The sequence below is a fragment of the Mizuhopecten yessoensis genome, unplaced genomic scaffold, assembly GCF_002113885.1.
Source record: "Mizuhopecten yessoensis strain PY_sf001 unplaced genomic scaffold, ASM211388v2 scaffold2429, whole genome shotgun sequence".
Lineage (NCBI taxonomy): Eukaryota > Metazoa > Mollusca > Bivalvia > Pectinida > Pectinidae > Mizuhopecten > Mizuhopecten yessoensis.
Genome location: NW_018404542.1, coordinates 21,667 through 40,377, shown reverse-complemented (window position 1 = coordinate 40,377; position 18,711 = coordinate 21,667). Strand labels below are relative to the sequence as shown.

Sequence of the window (18,711 nt, the reverse complement as noted above, 5' to 3'; positions counted from 1 at the left end):
AGAGTGTTGCATACTGGTTTTTATTAACATTTAATTTCATCCAAATGACAGGATACTTATTCATCTCATTTTAAGAGTTTCGTTTGTTTGGTCATCTTATCACGTTGGTTACAGTAATTAAATAAAAAAAACACTTTGCTTTATGTCTTGATCCAACACTTCACGTGATTGGACCCCAGTGTTAATTTTCGACTATTACTCTAATGCTTATAGTTTACTGAAATAAACTGCTGTGAAAACAAAACATGACAAAAGATATTTTTTTTCTTTTTTCTTTATTGCACCCTCAGTATACGTGGTTATTTATACAAACAAATAGCTCCGGGAACGGTTCATTTTCCTCTTATATTTTCCTCTTTTCTACGCTTGTGATTCCGTTAATATGAGGAAGAATTAAAAAGATATGTCAGTGTCCATATACAAAAGGACAAATTCTAAAGTGAAAGTTGATACCTTATTAAGTTCACTCACTCATCACATCTTCACAAACATACCGACCCCTCCCCCCCCACTAAAACTGTACATCACAGGCATACATGTACGAATATCCCTCTCACCAATTGAGTTCTTAAATGTTTCAGAGTGGTCATTTTGATCCCAATCATTCAAAAGTCAGCCATGTTATTATAAAATTTATCGCATTTGTACTTGTACATGTAGAATATCATAGTTGTATCATTCCCATAATGTATCAACAAGGTCGGCCTAGCATAGGTCAAGTCATATTCTCAGCAAAAGAGAGTCACTATAGATCACATTTGAATCCCGAACTTTGAATGATTTACATAATAAAGCTAATCCCTAATGTACAACTGATATGACGTAAAGAATATTGCTAAAGTTATTGATCACCTAAAGTTATTGATCACATAAAGGGAAATAACTCCCGGAAAAAAATTGAAACTGAAATATGATTTCCAGGTGTGCGAATACGTGATGTTCAGATTGAATATGAAATTTCGTAGAACAAGTTGATACAAGTATACACCACCCTTGACTTTGTTTCAGAGGTATAACAACTCATATTCAACCTTTGGTATGTAGAATTTGTTGATCGATCAAAAATGTGTTCTGGAAGAAAAATCAAAACACTGTTTGAACAATGGCATCGTCCTATGGCAATAGAAAATAAAAGTAGAAAATTAAATATAGGTACTACAATAGCTTTCATTTCGCACTGAGCATTTTGGTTTGGTTTGTTTGTGTGTTTTAAGGACGTGCCAGGTTTTAGTGGTGAGGAAAGCCGGAGTTTCCGGAGAAAAGCCACCGACCTACATGGCTAGTACCTGGCGACTGCCACACGTAGGCCTCGAACCCGCGTTGCAGAATGTCAGACGCCTTAACCACTTGGCCACCGTACTGAGCATTGGCTGTGTTTAATTGATTTCGTATTTATAGAAACAAGTAGTGTCTCACAAAATTGTATACTTGTATCCATGTTCAGTTCATATACACATCTGTTGAATCCAGGTATTTCCCAATAACAGCGTAGCAGTACTGGTATTGTTTCTAAAGAAAAAAGAAAATAAAATAAAATTCAAAAATGATCTTCACTGTTTTAATAATTTCGATGATATTATCATTAACATATATATATTAACATGATGCAGTTGCACTGAAATTACTCTAAATACTATTGTTGGTATTATACAATTAACTGTTCACATATTAACGGAGAAGTTTTCGTGGCATTCAGAAATAAAGATAAACATATAATAATCAAGAATGTTTACCACATCTCTCAGTGCTTCTGGTTGTCGTGTTTTTAACTGCCGTGCCGTCTGGAAAATGTCCACCCCATCGTCCATCTTGATTTGATCACGTAAGTTAGATATACAACAGAACAAACCACTTTGTGTGCAACCGTTCCTGTAAATGTTAAGAGAAAATAAAATTGTTTTTTATTTAATTTATTATAATGGCGTATTTTATTTTACATTCTATTTTCTACTTCATGTACATTTAGATTTGAGATATTTAAACAGAGAATGCATATATAAACACGTATCTGTTTTAATGATCAGCATGTTAAGCAATTGAACACAATATTAAAGAATATCTACATTCTGTATGCTTGGACCCATTGACGTAAATTACATTCATTTTTGCATAACACAGGTGACCTCATCACTGCGTATTGATATACTAAAATGACGTAGCACATGGCGTACTTGGTTCACGTCCGCCGTTGAACAACCCTCGATGTTGTTTTGTTATGCTAATATGAATTAGTATTAAACATGATTGACATGATTTTAAAGCTTAAATAAGGCGTGTTAAGTACATGATAATGATATACCACTTGTATAAATTCTACTAATTAAATTTGAAAAAGTAACTATATTTTGTTTGTCTTGTTGTCGTGCTGTTGCTAGGACCACCAACAGAAGTTTGATATTTTCCTGCGAAAATAAGCTTTTCTTTCTACTGCGTTGCCTCATTTACAAATATAAAACAATACCTGTATTTGTTTTATTTATGCTTGCAATGGAATATTCAGAGCGCTTAAACATATTAAGATAAGGAATGGATTTATTGTTTCAACATTCATGAGGTAATTACATCATAGGCTTTCTGGACATAACGCGATTCATTGAATATGTCCAGAAAGCCAATGTTGTTATATGTATGACCTCATGAATGTTAAAAAAATAAATTTCATTCTTTAAATTACATTTGTTCATCGATATAAAATTAACATTTCAAACACTTAAGTTCATCATTTGAGTACAACAAACCTCGGAATATAGCATATTTCAAGCTAACAATTGTATTTGTATTATGTCTGCTGGTTATAGTCATTTGTAGATACTTTATACACACTATGAAGCTACAAACATATTCATACCTAAATGATGTACTGTATACCAGGAAAATTGTAGCGACAGTTTAATTTTAACGTTACAAGTTACAACAAGGTTAAAACTATGTCTTTGATACACTGACCGACACATGACGACCACAGGTGTGGTGTTGTCTGACCGACGCCGACTGTCCAGCTGTTCTAGTAGTTGGAGAAGAGACGAGTCGGAGGGAGAAAGTAAGGATTCTGATGACCACTGTTTCATGTTAAAAATCTGGACTGTTCTCTCACGTTTAGACCGCTGTGAATTGAAATAGAATAGAAAAGCATTGAACACTTTTAACAAACAAGAAAATACAGTGTGCGCGTTGTAACTGCAATTGTCATGACATGTATGTTTGTCAGTTGGTTTACAGGTTTGATAAAATACATTAATGAACAATTTGCAAACGTCTTCTTTTAGAAGCTATTAGTATTGCCTTATCTAAAGTATTTCAATTATCTACCATTAAATGGATTCTCACTTGGGAAACTTCCATTCATACAAATTTACTTACCTCGTTTGTTACTTGATAATCCGCAATTTCAACGTCGTAGTCCGTGGAACGTTCATTCAGCTTTTTAAATAAATATGTAGCTGTTGACGTTTCCCTGGCAACAGGAAGCCAGCAACTCTAAAATAAATCAATGGGTTATTTTAAGGCAGTAAGAAATACTTCGCACTGACGAGGTCCTATACTGCATAAAGATTTGACTATTTGGAACATTGACAAGCTTGATTTTAGTCAAACGCATGCTATTGATATTTTAATATGAATTCGAATTCGGCGTCAAACAGAAAGGTGAATCGCTGTCAATGATGTTACTTTATTATGACGTCAAATTCAAGTCTTTAAATATTCTCACTCTCCCATTTACCATGAGAATGTATGCCCAATTACTTGTTTTCATCGAAGGTTATAAATGTGAAGGTATACATGTAGTAATAGTAACCATTTGATCGTTAACTACCAGTGTCATACCTCTTGTGGTGTGCCAATGACGACGATATTGTCACAGTTGTAATCGAACACCATCGTCCAGAAGTCATCCACCGTATTCTCTAGAGGAAACTGTGTCATCAGGTATCCAAACCTGGACGTGTGGGACTGATGAAGTAGACGTAATGTTGGAAAAGTTTTACATATCCGAGTGAGTGTTTGATTTTATATTAAGTGATATTTCATATTTCAGGTGTATGTGTATGTACCAGAACAATTATAAAGTCAAATTTTCAGAGCAACACACGTTTTTAAAAGAAACAAATATAAATAAGTGAATCAATAGATACAGAAATGAAGAAAGAAAGACCTGTGATTTACCGGTATTATAACGGCGTTGATGTAATTTGTCCTGTTGGATGGCTGTGATTGAAGATATGCTCTAAACTTGTCCACTTAAAAGCAAAAAGAATAATATCAGGGAATGTTGTAGAGTATCTCAAACCTTATGCATATAGCATAGAGATACATATTCCAAGTGCAAGGCTACATGACTTTTTAAATGTCATACTTGAGATATCATTTAATTAATAGCTATTACATGGATGCCTGTATGTATTGTTACTGCACTACTCTGCTCTTCCACCAATCGATAAACAGTTATTCAAGCGGAATCTATGTTTAACAATTATGTATACAATAGTTCGTACTTACCGGCAAGAATATCGGTATCCCTATTCTTGTTTTCGTTTTCCTTCAATAGTGCAGACGAGTAACAGCTAGATGTGTAGTTTGGATTAAAGGATTGCAGTCTCTATAATAGTAAAAGAGCACTTGTTAATAGCTTTCAGATGTCATTTTCAGATGTTTTCTCTCGTTATTATTTCTGTCCATTCTATTATTGTGAATAATTTAACTGAAGTGAATGCTTATCATACTATAAAGATTATACTGGTCATTATTATCGTCATTTTTACTGTTATTATCGTAAATCATGTAATAAATCATATATTTGTATTAACCTTATTAATCATATCACCGTCACATCACTGACCCCTTATCGAAATTTCGTCCGAGCAAAATAAAACAAAGAGAACGGGACACACATTAAAATTCAGCAATCCCTAACTCAAAGACGGTCAACTCACGCCAATATTTTTCTATTGTCGAGTCAAATTTTGCACATGAAACATTTACTTTACATCAACAGCTTCCTACCTCAAATTCCTTGAAAAGTTTGGTAAAGTTAGCTGGTCTACCGTCCAAACATAGCGTTGCCAGCTCACTGTTGAAGATAGACCGGGAAATGTACGATTCTGGCAAGTTAAACCCTTCGATAAGAAGCTCGTGCAATGCAATGTACTGTTCCTGCAAGTAAAAGTACCTTTGAGTAAAATGTGATCATCAACATACATCAGTTACATTCCGCATGATTAATGTGTGTGTGTACATGTATAATGATAATGCAAAAATAATGTATTCATTGAAATAAGATAAGGTTGTTGAAATTGTTAATAAAACGTAATGAAAATACCTCTACGTATACATAATTTGTTCAGGTAGTAGTGCGTAGGTATGTAAGTTCTTACCTAAATTATCAGGCTCTTGTGGCCACACGTGCATGATAGTTATATCTAAAAATATCTAACGGAAAAAAAAATCAGCGACTTCTACGTAACTCCGCATTCTATACCCAAGTCTTATTCCAGTATCCAAGGAAATAACACAAAGGAAGTTTTACTTTAACATTCGAAATGATTATTTTTAACCTGAAAGTAGTCTTTAGGTTACCTACAAACTATCTACAAATAATAACCACACTGTTGCATTGTTTCACTCAATTCTGAAAACACACATTTATCTCGAAAACATTTGTTTTGTATAATAGTTAAACTTTTAAAACAATGTAGTTAATTGGACATATTTTTCGTTTTACGAAAGTGTTATTTATACACTTGGACATGGTTCACTAGGTAATACAATGTCGGGGACATCGCGTTGGAGCACGTGTGGCGATGTTAGTTTGACATTATTCAATCCGATAAGATTTTAAATACTTACATAAGTTTGGATCATGTTCATTCTATTCTTCCGCATGGTTCCTATGTAACTAGGAATGTCGATCACTCCGGTCGTCTTGCCATATGTGAGAAGTGCGTCTAATGCAATGAAGGTTCCAGTTCTCCCGATGCCAGCACTGTCATATAAACCATATGAAGACATTAGATAGGCATTTCATAGGATATTTCATTCCATACATTTTGACTCCTTAGAGTTAATCATCATTTTTGCAGAAGGACGCGACACATTTGAGTGTAATACAATAAGCTTTGCTACCTGCAGTGTACGACCATTTGTCCGGATAACTGTGTTTGATATAAAGTTACACGGCGATGGAAGAGGACGAGTTCAAGCGTATCCGGAGTTCCGTGATCCGGCCAAGTGGTAAAGTGGAAGTGGTGGACCTGGCGCTCCTCCTTTGTCTAAAAAAAATACGGTTTATATTCAGTCACTACTTATGTGAAGATATGGAAACTGGTTCGTATTCCTTTACATTTAAATTGCATCAGATTTTATATTCTGTTGGTATTACTGGTATGAATGTGAAATTATTGCATCAACACTTGAATCACATTTAAAAATAAGACATTCGAGTCAATGACTTGAACATGACAAATACATCTACATACCTGCTTATGGACAATAGAGATATCACGGATGACATAACACGCATACGTCCTCTCTCTGTCCAGTGTTAGGTCAAACGTGTCTGTAGAAAGTGGAGTCCCTTCATCTGGCCAGTACTGATGACATTTTACCTGAAACGCCATTTCGATTAAAAATGTATTAGATTCAAATATACAAAAATCCTTTTCCGAATGCTATGCGAGTTATCGCCCTTCCTTGGCCATTAAGCATCATAAACGATGATTGATTCTATGTTGTTGTAAGTGTTATGAGTAGTGCTCACGAGGAAATCTTTATGTGATTTATGAACAGAGCAGGACAGAATCACTATCTTAGTAAGATATTAAGGTAATTGTTAGCTATCTATAAAACCCCATTTTAATGTAACCGCAGTCGTGTTTGTTTTTCTTATTTCTATTGTCTAGTAATAAGACTTCTTTATCTTATTTTATTATTTATAAATAACATCAATGTAATAGTCATAAGGAGCTTTATACCTTTGCCCCTTCTACGAGATTAGTCAGCATAACAATCTTCCCGGAGTTAACCTGCCATAACATCCTCCAGAAGTCACCTACAGTGCTGGTCTTTGGTCCTTAAAACAAACACCGATACATTTATCATTACTACGTGGTATTGTTGCTGGAGTGGATTACATCTTTACTAGTTGCGTTGCTTGACAATGAAAAATATTATACTTAAGTCTAAAACTGCTCAAACTCTGTTATGACATAAGAACATGAAAGATGTTATTTTTTTACGGGATATTTTGTGTTTGAAATACATGCGAGTGGACGTAGAACTTTACATAAACGAAGGTATGCTTTCCCTTAATACACTTTTTATTGTGTTTCATTTGGAAATACGCAAATTTAGCACGAACTTAATAACGCATGGTACGAGAATGTATACGTACTTATCATAATGTCTTATGCATAATGTGTAAATTGTTACATATTGACAAGTTCATGCTGTATACATAGTTTGCTTACCTTGACTTGCTATATACACTTTACTGGTGTCAACACTCTGTAATTTAAAGTAATATAACGTGCTATTGAATCAAAAACATATATATATGTATTGTTACAGCGTCGTTTCTGTCGGTATTATTTGAACCTAATATAATATTTTCCTTCATAATGACTTTTATTACAATTATTGTCTAATATATCTTAATAATGATACCGTTTAAGTCTCACAAGCATACAACTAAATATCGCTGTTTATTTTCAATTCTGCAGGCAATTCAATACTTGTTTTGATAACAACAACAAAACATATGAATAAGTTGTCGTTAGTATCATGTACTTCATCAGCAATACGACAAAAACAAAACAAATTAAAAATAACATTTAGATTCATATTGCAGAAAGCCAAGAAGTTCAAGTGAATATCCTTACATCAATGTAGTTTGCGTTGATGTAGCTGGAATCATCATCATCACCCATTGTGTTTAATATAACTCTAGAGTGGTCATCTACAAAGTAATGTAAGTGTCGTTTTCACTTATTAACATTTTTATAATATTTAATAACAACGGAACATTTATATTATATTTAATACATTGTGATAATTTTGCCGTATCTGTCTATCCAAAGTTATTTCACGTTAGGAATTCATCGTTCGCCTATAACTGTTTAACGTTACAATTGACTATATCCATTAGTTAAAACAAAGGGTTATAATCAATTTAAAATTTAGAATGTTTATTTAAAGATGTAGGGGAGATAGTTTTCATTCAATTTACAGGTTAAAGAACAAGTATATCCTTAATAGTTTGTATATTTCACTATGTAAAATAAAAGATAATGATTTGGTATTTTTTTTTGTGTCAGAAGTATAAGCAAAGTTAACGATTATATTCAAAATTATGTTTACGGAACCAAAAAATGCATTACTTACATGGAAATGTGGTCTTGAACCGGTTCTTTGATTTGTTTGACACCTTTTCTCCTTCCTCGTGAGGATACATGGCTCCCAGTGGAAATGTCTACAAGTAATTGAGATCAAAAAGGTAAAAATATATTGATATCATTTCATCAACCGAGTTAATATATCTGTTTTTACGGAGACGAAAAGTTTGCGCCACGCCGTAATGGAAAACGTGTAGTTTGTCATCATTAGTATAATAAATAACAGTAACTTTATGCAGTGATGCATTTTCGTTTTCTTTGCTGATTACGATATCATGCGACATATTAATCCTAAGATGTTGATTACATAAATTTCTCGCAGAAAGTCAGTTATAGATTAAGAATTTAGATTTCATTAATTTATCTCTGAAAAATAGCAATGGAAGTTTGACATTGATTTATCCAAGGCAAACAACCATGGCAGTTTGACTCGATTAAGCAGCAGATATCAACTGTTGTGGTGGTAATTATAAAAATACAAATTTACTGACAACCACGTCGATGAGGCACAGAAATACCAGGAATAATATCCTATATTCATACCTGAAACTCCTCTTTGAATGCTGTCGCATTATTTGCCATCTTGGAGTTGATGGAAGTGCTTAATTGATTGACAGGGACACGTGTGACCTGAACGTTTTTATACACAACCTCTTCATCAGATGTGTTGTCCATGTTTTGCAAGTTCACGTACACTTGTTCATTCTCTCTTGCAGCAGCTAAATGATTTAAATGTCAGGAGTAACAATAAGTTCATAAATCATTAAAATTTGTCGTGATTTTTTTTTTATAATTTTTATGCAGGGTATCAAATATGTACTACAATCTTTACCTAATATAATAATCCTTAAGTCCATTGGCATTGGAAATTATTATTCCGCTTTGCTACCAATAAAGTGAGAAAATAATTTCTCATTGAAATTGCAAAAGAGCCAGTAACTAAATTATCGGAGGACCCACATATGTTCAAAATTATCCTGATCATTGATATCCTATATCTGCCAACACAGGTTGGTATATGATTAACATTATTGTTAGTAATAGCGTTTGCTTTGTAAGCTAATACCTATAACGGAAAAATGTTTTGCATATTGACACAGCTATCAATGGTATACTATCCTTTTACCCATTAGACACGGCGGGCGGTAACGTCTTTCTTCCTACAGCAACTCATCCTTACCTTTCAGTTCCTGATTTTGTTCATCGTCTGTTTTTCCTGCCGATTTGTCAGATGTCTTTTCTACACAGTCGATACCTTTTGGACTGGATTCGCTAGAGCGTTTAGGAATCCGTTGTGAATTTTTCCTTAAAATAATGATATACGGTATTAAGCAACACTTTTTGTGTTATTTAATAGAAATGGAGAGCATTCAATAGTAAACTAGGTGCCAATTTGCAGCCACGATTTTTAAGTTTTAGTACCAAGATCTGATTAGGATAACTAACCGTAAAACAATATTTGGCAATTATTTACAGAACATCTAGACAACAAGTTGTTTATGTCTTACCTTCTTACGATGATGATAACAACTACAGTGACTAGGGCAATCACTACTGTTGCACCCACTCCAGCCCCGGCGTACAACCCAGTCTGCTCGACTGGAGTGGAGGCAACTGAAATTGAGAAGGTATAACTTAAAGTCATACAGCCGCATTCCATACAAATATACTTATTTCTTAGAGTTTTACACAAATACGAATATCTTTGCTTAATGATGTACACCTCCTGATACTCACGACATAAGTGAATATCAGGGATGCATATTTTGAGTGAACAAGTATATGGAATATAAAGCATGCTTTAGATTTTTATGTTGAAACACATTTATTATTCAAGACTAATGTAGAAACCACAACATAATTGTTTATGAGGAAATCAGACACAAATTCAGACACAAATCATTTGCTGGAAAAGGATACACAAATGAGAAAGAATGTTGAACCTGAGTAACTTTTACTCCTGGTCTTGCACGTGTCTCCCTCCCAGCTTTTCACACATCTACATGACCCATTGGTCATACCACAAGATGAGCCAAGACATTGACCACATGTTTGCTCACAGTCAAGTCCATAGTATCCCGTCTTGCAAGCTGTATAATAAAACAAACTCAAAACAAATAATGTCTACATAATTCCATACAAATAATGCCATTCGGTTTGCATAAAAATTGAAGAAAAAATCAGTTGTGTCGCTTTGTTTACCGATGACTCTTTGTGTATTATTTATTTTATTTTTTCTTATATGAAAACGACCAAAGAAATGTTATATCATATCTATAATCTTTACCTAAGCAATCCCCGCTTTTTTGTTCACAGCCATCACTGGTACAGTGACTCGGGCACGACACATTACAGTGTAGACCGAAGAAACCTTCTACACAATCTTCAATAAAAGTACAACATATTATACATTTACTTACTTTTATAATCCCAGTTTCGAAAAAATATTTAAATCATGTTCAAAAATAGACATTTTGTTAGAAATAAACTCATCTCTATGGAGCATAGCAAATCCCTGAAACGTAAATAATAAATAAAATGTATTATATTTTTTAATATTGCATGATTACGCGTTTGAACAACTGTTGTATATGTACGATTGGCATATCTAAGAAAAACACACAGTAAGACGAGTCGCACAGTCGATGCGCAAACATCACATTTATCACAATTCTCATGCTTATATTAGGAATAGGTTATGAAAAGTACAAAACATTGCGATAAATATGATTAACATATCGTACCTGTACATTGTCAGGAATAGGTTATGAAAAGTACAAAACATTGCTATAAATATGATTAACATATCGTACCTGTACACTGTCAGGAATATGTTATGAAAAGTACGAAACATTGCTATAAATGTGATTAACATATCGTACCTGTACACTGTCCGGTGTTTATATCACAGCGTTTATCTTTACAGGTCGCAGGACACGATTTGTCACAGACAGAGCTGTAGAGTCCATATGAGCATGCTGAAATTCATTATATCTTTCTTGTTAAAATTAAATCTTATAGTTTTTTTACAAGGGGTCATGATATGGGAGGAAACCAGAGTCCCTTAAGAAACACAAAGTGGTCAATATGGAATATTAAGAGATGAAGAATATATTCAATGCGCAATTTGAACTAAAAACAGTAGAGATACTCCAAAAATCAATCCATATGTAAACACATTAAGAAGTTTAAATAAATATTAAATAAGTTTTTTACCCATTACATTGATAAACTGGCTCCTATATACGAGTTTCAGAAATCTCATATATAATAATAACGAATTTGAAATACTGTTTATAACATTGCTAAGAATGAGTGTTTATATTGGCATTTTAAGACGCCTTTGTATATACTTTTTATACTGTGTCAAAATGCTTTGATGTTACAATGAGCGAAATTCCTTCAGATAATACGCAAACATGTAACTTGGTCATGTTAGCAAAATAACGCGGTAGAAATATGAATAAACCCGTATTAACTTCACGGTTACGTATTACAGGTGTTCCAGGTTTAACATACCTGTACATTGACCACTGGTCTGGAGACATGTCGTACAATTTGATGGACACTCCATTTCACACTTAGTACCATGGTATCCAGGTTCACATTCTTAATAAATGGAAACATGTCAATACAACAGCATTGAAACACAAGGGCAAAATTAACCGAAAGTAAAATGACAACATTTGAACAAAGAAGAATTCTTTGGAAACCTATTTGCATCTGTTCATCTTTCATATTTAGAAATTGGAATTCGTGTATATTTGTGTGGTTTTGTATTATATAACATGTGTACCTTCATGTCTATACAAATTGTATGTGGTAATGCTACACAATAAATCACCGGATCTAAAGATGAGAAAAATAATTATTCATTAATTGATAAGCGAATGCAATACTTACGACTGCATTTGCCGTCAATTTTGTCACAAACAGGATCAGAACATCCAGTGGCGCAGGCACCACAGAGAGAACCATAGAAACCATCCTCACATGCTGGCAAACAAACAAAAGGAAATTATGTATCCCTTGTTGAGTTATGTTTTAAATAAAGTAATGCATAATTACTGTGCGATGATGATTGTATGTAACATTTATATGTGCTATATAAGGATATTTTGTAATATGTAATATTTAACAACACGTGACAGTAAGATGATGATTTATGTAACATTTATATGTGCTATATAAGGATATTTTGTAATATGTAATATTTAACAACAAGTGACAATAAGATGATGATTTATGTAAAAATCACCGGTAGTGTAATGCTTCAACAAAGGTATGTAACAACAACCCCCGATAGGATAACTGATAAATGCTACAGCCAGCGCATATAGGAAAATGGTTTATGAAACAGCAAGGACAATAGGTAAATGATTGTTTTCAACAATAAGTCACACACGATCAATGTGTTATGTGACAACAAGCATCAAGCAACAAGCGTCAGTAAGGCAGTGATGTATACAACAGCAAATATTTGAAGGTAATAATGTTTGCAACATCAATCAGCAGGACTATGATTGCATGAAACAACAAGCACCTGTACGATAACGATCGTAACATCAAACACGGGTAGGATAATGAATGCATGCAATTGCAAGAGGGGGTTGTTTATCGATGAAAGAGGCAAAGTTGATGTCAAAGTAATAAGCAAACTACAAGGGATATTAGAATAGTTTTATATGTCATTTTTATGTTTACATTCAAATCAACAGAAATAATGTGAGACCTGACAAACATGATGTAGGAGACCAAAGTGGATGGTATTTTACAATACACCTTGTATTGTGCACACTATGTATACTTTTCTAAATGCATTTAATCACATCAACGTCAAACAAGTGGCAAGTAAGATAAACCTATTAAGTTTTTAAAATCTGTAGACTTTGATCACATGTAAGTTAAGTAAAGATTTTTTTTTTTCTTATAACCTACTATTATTATAAGTGTACCGTACCTAAGCAGATACCTGTCTCCACATCACATGTACCGTTCAAGCAATGTACAGGACACCGTTTACACACAGCACTGTCCTTATAGGATCCATATGAACAGTCTGAAATTTGAAAACATATAGATAGATATATCGATATGCTCCTAAGCAATTTTCATAACGTCAGGTACAGATTACAATGTATTTAGCAATATGCTTCTTCAAATATATCGACTATCATTTGTATTTCTGATGTGTCAAAATAAAATTTGATCCACATGTAAAAATAAACATTTTTTAAGAGGTTGAAACTGAGAAAGTGAAAAATGTCAAAACAGGTATACATACAATTACACCGACCGGTCGTTGGGTCACACAGGTCCTTGACGCAAGTCCTATCACAGTTCGAAAGACAATTGCCATCTCCATATTTCCCCAAGGGACAGCCTTAAATGTTTTTCGATTAAATGAGTAATACAGACTTAACTTTAAACCAAATATTTCTGAAAATAGCATACATTTAATTGGCAGCAACCTCTGAATCAATAAAATGTACTGTAATTTACTATTTGTAAATAACAAGTAGTGTACAACAATTATGATCAACATCATGTACTTACTTGATGTTTTATTGCTTATAAGTAATTACTATTTGTAAATAACAAGTAGTGTACAACAATTATGATCACTATCATGTACTTACTTGATGTTTTATTGCTTATAAGTAATTACTATTTGTAGATAACAAGTGGTGTACAACAATTATGATCAACATCATGTACTTACTTGATGTTTTATTGCTTATACGTAAAATATGCCAACACAAATATAACGCAATGTTTATCAAGGACAAGATGGATTTTAGTTATGAATGTGCAGACATCTCTACAGCAATATAACTATGGCTGTCACAATATATCGGGAAACAGGTATATCGCAATACACAGGTATATCGTATCGAACCACAATTTAGAGATGAAATATTGTTATATCGCAATATTTTTCAAAAGCATATTTTTATGTATCTGCTTGGTGTTTGAACTTTGCTGCAAATTACGACAAATTCAAACAAATACGCGAATAAGCATAAAGCAGGCTTTTAATAGTTCAAATCTGTAATCGATGGTTTGTTTGACAAAAATCTTAAATCTATGTAAGCCATATTATATACATGTATGATTAGGTTTGATAACATTCTGACAACAAATTATTATAAAATTGAGCACATCCTTCCTATGACAATAGATCGGGATACGTATCTCAATATATTCATTTTGTATTACAATATATCGTGATACACTCTTGATGTATTGTGACTCCCCTAAATATTACGTATCAAAATATCTTTATACATACCGTAAACTTCGACCTCACAAATCTCCATCACAGCATAAAAAGAGTACCAGGTGTAGGTTTTAGTCTTTGAGCGATCTATAAAGATTGTTAGGTATCGAATGGTTCCTTTACAACTGATGCTTGGGGTCAAATCCATTCTATCAGGGGTAGCAGTGGTGTCGATATGACAGAGAAAACCTCTTCTCCAGAATGTCGTATTTGATCCATAGATTTGATAGCCACCGGATCGCTTTTTCTGTATGTATTCTTCATCTAAATAAATCCAAGTGCAACGTAAAGAGTTAATCCTAATCTGTCTTTCAATTATATTGACACTGCGAATGTTAAACAACAACAATCTTTGACAAACAGTTTATAACATAGGCAATGAAACGAATCCTTCTAATAGATATCATTTAGCTAGCTATCTCTTACTAGCTTCCCTTAAGTTTGAGAAGATGAGCTGGTATACTAATTATCCCGATTATCTTATATCTTTGTATACATATATATATATTCAATAAAGTATTATGATGTGCTGGTCGGATGGCGCAGTGGAAAGCCCACTTGCCTTTCACTAAGGCGACCGGGGTTCGGTTTCCCGATCAGACGTGGAAAGGTATGGGGTCACCTGCCCGACAACGTTGGTTTTCACGTGGTGCTCCGGTTTTCCTCCCTCATCTAGACTAGTAAAAACAAAGTGAAGTGAAAATGCTAATTCTTCTGAATGTTTATGTGACACCCACCTCTGAAGTATATTTTGACGGATTCCATGACGACTTGTCCCTGTAAATCTATTTGCCAGAACGCCGTCTTCAATTGTAATGCTGTATGTAAACAACATCCACTAGAAAGGGATTGTTTAGTACAGCCATCCACGGCTTTACTGCTGCCTGTTGTTCTTTTAAAAGTTGAACTTTGATTTGTTGTTTTAACATTTGGATTACGGCTCATGTTAACTGCAAGTTTAAATGAAAATATTACTCAGTGGATACAAGGTATCAGTTTACAACTAACGAAGCGTCAGGTCTTTTTTTCGTGAACGCTGTAGACGGTAATTTTAATCCAGTTGAATTAGAAACAACCGATGAGTATGAAGGCTCTTCAAAATTCGAATGCATACCATTGAACATGTTTAAGTGTTTCATTTTCCAATAAAATGTGCATCGTAACTCATTGAGTATTGTACAATATACACGTTTTTTTTAATGACGAGCATGTTTAGAAACTTACGTTAATTATTCGTTGAAATCAGACATTATAGTTTAGTAAAATATAAACACCTCACCTATACTATTATGATTGATGGAATCACAAGCACCTCGATTGAACTTATGAATATGCATTAATTTAAGATAAACGCCCGCTGATTTTCGGTAATATTTTGTTCTATTAGAAAAGAAATAATCATATATCTTTATGATAACATACAATGTCTTTAACATTCTTTAAATACCGTCATTAAAATCAAATTAAAATTTCTATTGTCTTTTTTGTCGAATATTTTTTTTCACCTGCATATTTATTGGGGTTGATTAGATTAACGGAACTGTGATAGATATTACCCTATTTGTGTTTTTATTGTACCTGTCGATGTATTGCTAATTACTATTTAACGAATAAAGCCTATTATCGTGCTACAGCATACAACTGACAGTATTATGAAAATCCAACGTAATGCAATAAAATTTCCCCATATTTATTTTCAATATTTTGCAATACATACCACAATAACATTGTACGTGTATGAAAAAGATAATGTGTGACTGAGAACATAAAGCATCACTGTTATCCCCTAATGGATGCCTACACACATTAACATATTATTAGTAATCGCAAAAGGATGTGTAGTTGAAATTAGCATCGTCTTGCCGAGCCATACACATCCGCCTAGTATGACTAAATGTGTTGTATATTTTTTATTTATGCGTGCCTGTTTGGCTGTGTATATCGTGCATTGTCTATCAAATCCACATAAATTCCTTTTTTGTATATTAAAAAAACAATGCTGATAAGGTTTTTCATAAAACTATTTGATATAACTTATAAAAGACACAACATATATATAAAAACTTTCCGTTGTGGGTCGAAGAAGTTATATTAACGGTAGCTTCTCGAATAACACAAACCGGATCCTTATAAACTTATGCTTGTAGGATACGAATAACTCCGAATTTTAAATGGGGCAAGACAGTAATTCTTACAGTGTAGACAATACGATGTTGTCAAAATTTCGGAGCAATCCGCTCCTTAAGATCTTTCCGTTAATAGACATATTGTATATAGACATATCAGACGAGATGAAATTTATCATGCTTATCTAACTCATGCGTTTAGTATCAAATTATAAAAAATGACGTTAAGTTTGTTTTAGACGAACTTAATCGAGTAAACAAAGCACCACTGTTTCATAAGATACTTTATGTTACTTTTGTCTTCTATGATTTTTATATATCATATCAGAAACGTTGTATCTCATTAAGTATATACAAGATAGCTATAAGATGTATGATACAATATGCAAGTTTTGCACTGCTCTCTGAATGAAATTTCAAATTTAATTTGCCTTTATTTGCGCTAAAAATCATTAACTAATAACAACGTAGACTGTATTTGTGATGACCTTTTTTAACAAAGTTTTTTTTATAACGACGATAATTATATTTAACAGATCATATTGTGTTACAGTGTATGCTGTTATAAAACAAATGGTAATTATGGCGTCTGACAATCTGCTACCACTAGCCCTCTACCACTGGGTCGTGGTTTCGAGGCCTACATGGGACAGTCGCCAGGTACTGGCCTTAAGTCGGTGTTTTTTTCCGGGAACTCCGGCTTTCCTCCACCACCAAAACCTGGCACGTCCTTAAATAACCGTAGCTGTTAATTGGACGTTAAACACAAATAAAGCAAACGAAACAAAATGTTATATAACACGACAGTTTTTGAATGGCAATTACTACACACTTGACAGTGTTGTAGTTTAATTGATCCAGTGTTGTAGTTTAATTTTGATAGTGTAGTAGTTTAATTGTGACAGTGTAGTTGTTTAATTGTGACAGTGTATACGTTTACCTACTACATTGTTGTAGCTATAACACGTGTGTGTAAGGTTACGTCACATGTTGGTAATTTGAAAACATGAAGCGTTTACCTTTTTACAGGTGTGTGAGGTTCTGTTAATAACAATAACAAATTATTACAGGTAAAGGTGAATTTACATTTCGCATTAAATTTGTATAATCCAACTTCTATCAAGACATGGATACTTCTAATCAAATTAACAAGTCGATGTTATAATGTTTCTGTATGACTCAGACGTAAAGCAATGCATAATTAATAATATAACAAAGTGAAACTTAATTAAATAATACAATGTATTGTGTTGCAACAATTCATGGTGTATTATACCTGTTATTAACGGGACATGTACTCAATATGAAATATCACCTCTAAGTTTTACAAACCAAACCTACCTGACATGTATGTGATCGTTACCATTAACAAGAAATGGAGAGTGATGAACCACACAGCAGACGCCTCCATCATACTTCATACTGTTGATCAATGTCACCAAGACGCGTGTGAATGGGCTTTACCACGCCCTAGCATTTACCAGGAAACGAAAAGACACAAAGGAATTCTACGTACACATACAGTGTCCTACAATGGAATCATAACGCGTGACGACCAACGGCTATTTATCATATGCTTTATATCGCTACAGCGATGTAACACAGTAAATCTTAAAACACAGTAGTAAAACTAACATCGCAGTACACAACATAGCTTATTTTGAGTGACACAACATACAAGGAGGTTTGTGATACAATCGGAAATATAATTGTCTTGATGATTTTGTTAATAACTGTAATGAACCGTTGTTCTCAAACACACATCTATAAGTACTGACTTGCAAATATGTGTGTTATGTGTATATAAATAAATCATAAAGTCTTTTTGTTCATAATGGGTTTTGACTAGGCCTTCTTTTATCACAGGAAGCGAATTGAGAGTTATTGTGAGGCCTGTGTATGGCAAAATAGGTTACTT

General features: G+C 33.5%; 1 protein-coding gene across 1 annotated transcript; it reads right to left on the bottom strand.

Annotated features, from left to right (window-relative positions):
• Window positions 1-258: 258 nt before the first annotated feature.
• On the bottom strand, window positions 259-18,295 carry LOC110445949 (receptor-type tyrosine-protein phosphatase alpha-like). Its single transcript, XM_021490845.1, has 28 exons — window positions 18,135-18,295; window positions 15,405-15,617; window positions 14,680-14,931; window positions 13,672-13,770; window positions 13,348-13,446; window positions 12,291-12,383; window positions 11,907-11,996; window positions 11,270-11,365; window positions 10,675-10,770; window positions 10,331-10,477; window positions 9,896-10,001; window positions 9,568-9,692; window positions 8,931-9,106; window positions 8,377-8,464; window positions 7,875-7,951; window positions 7,464-7,500; window positions 6,969-7,066; window positions 6,474-6,602; window positions 6,121-6,266; window positions 5,845-5,980; window positions 5,002-5,151; window positions 4,498-4,597; window positions 4,165-4,238; window positions 3,826-3,951; window positions 3,361-3,477; window positions 2,947-3,104; window positions 1,734-1,869; window positions 259-1,509 (listed from the first exon to the last, which is right to left on the bottom strand). Exons 1-28 carry the CDS (start codon window positions 18,205-18,207, stop codon window positions 1,441-1,443), a joined length of 3,306 nt encoding a protein of 1,101 aa, XP_021346520.1. The 5' UTR covers window positions 18,208-18,295; the 3' UTR covers window positions 259-1,440.
• Between the last annotated feature and the right edge of the window lie 416 nt (window positions 18,296-18,711).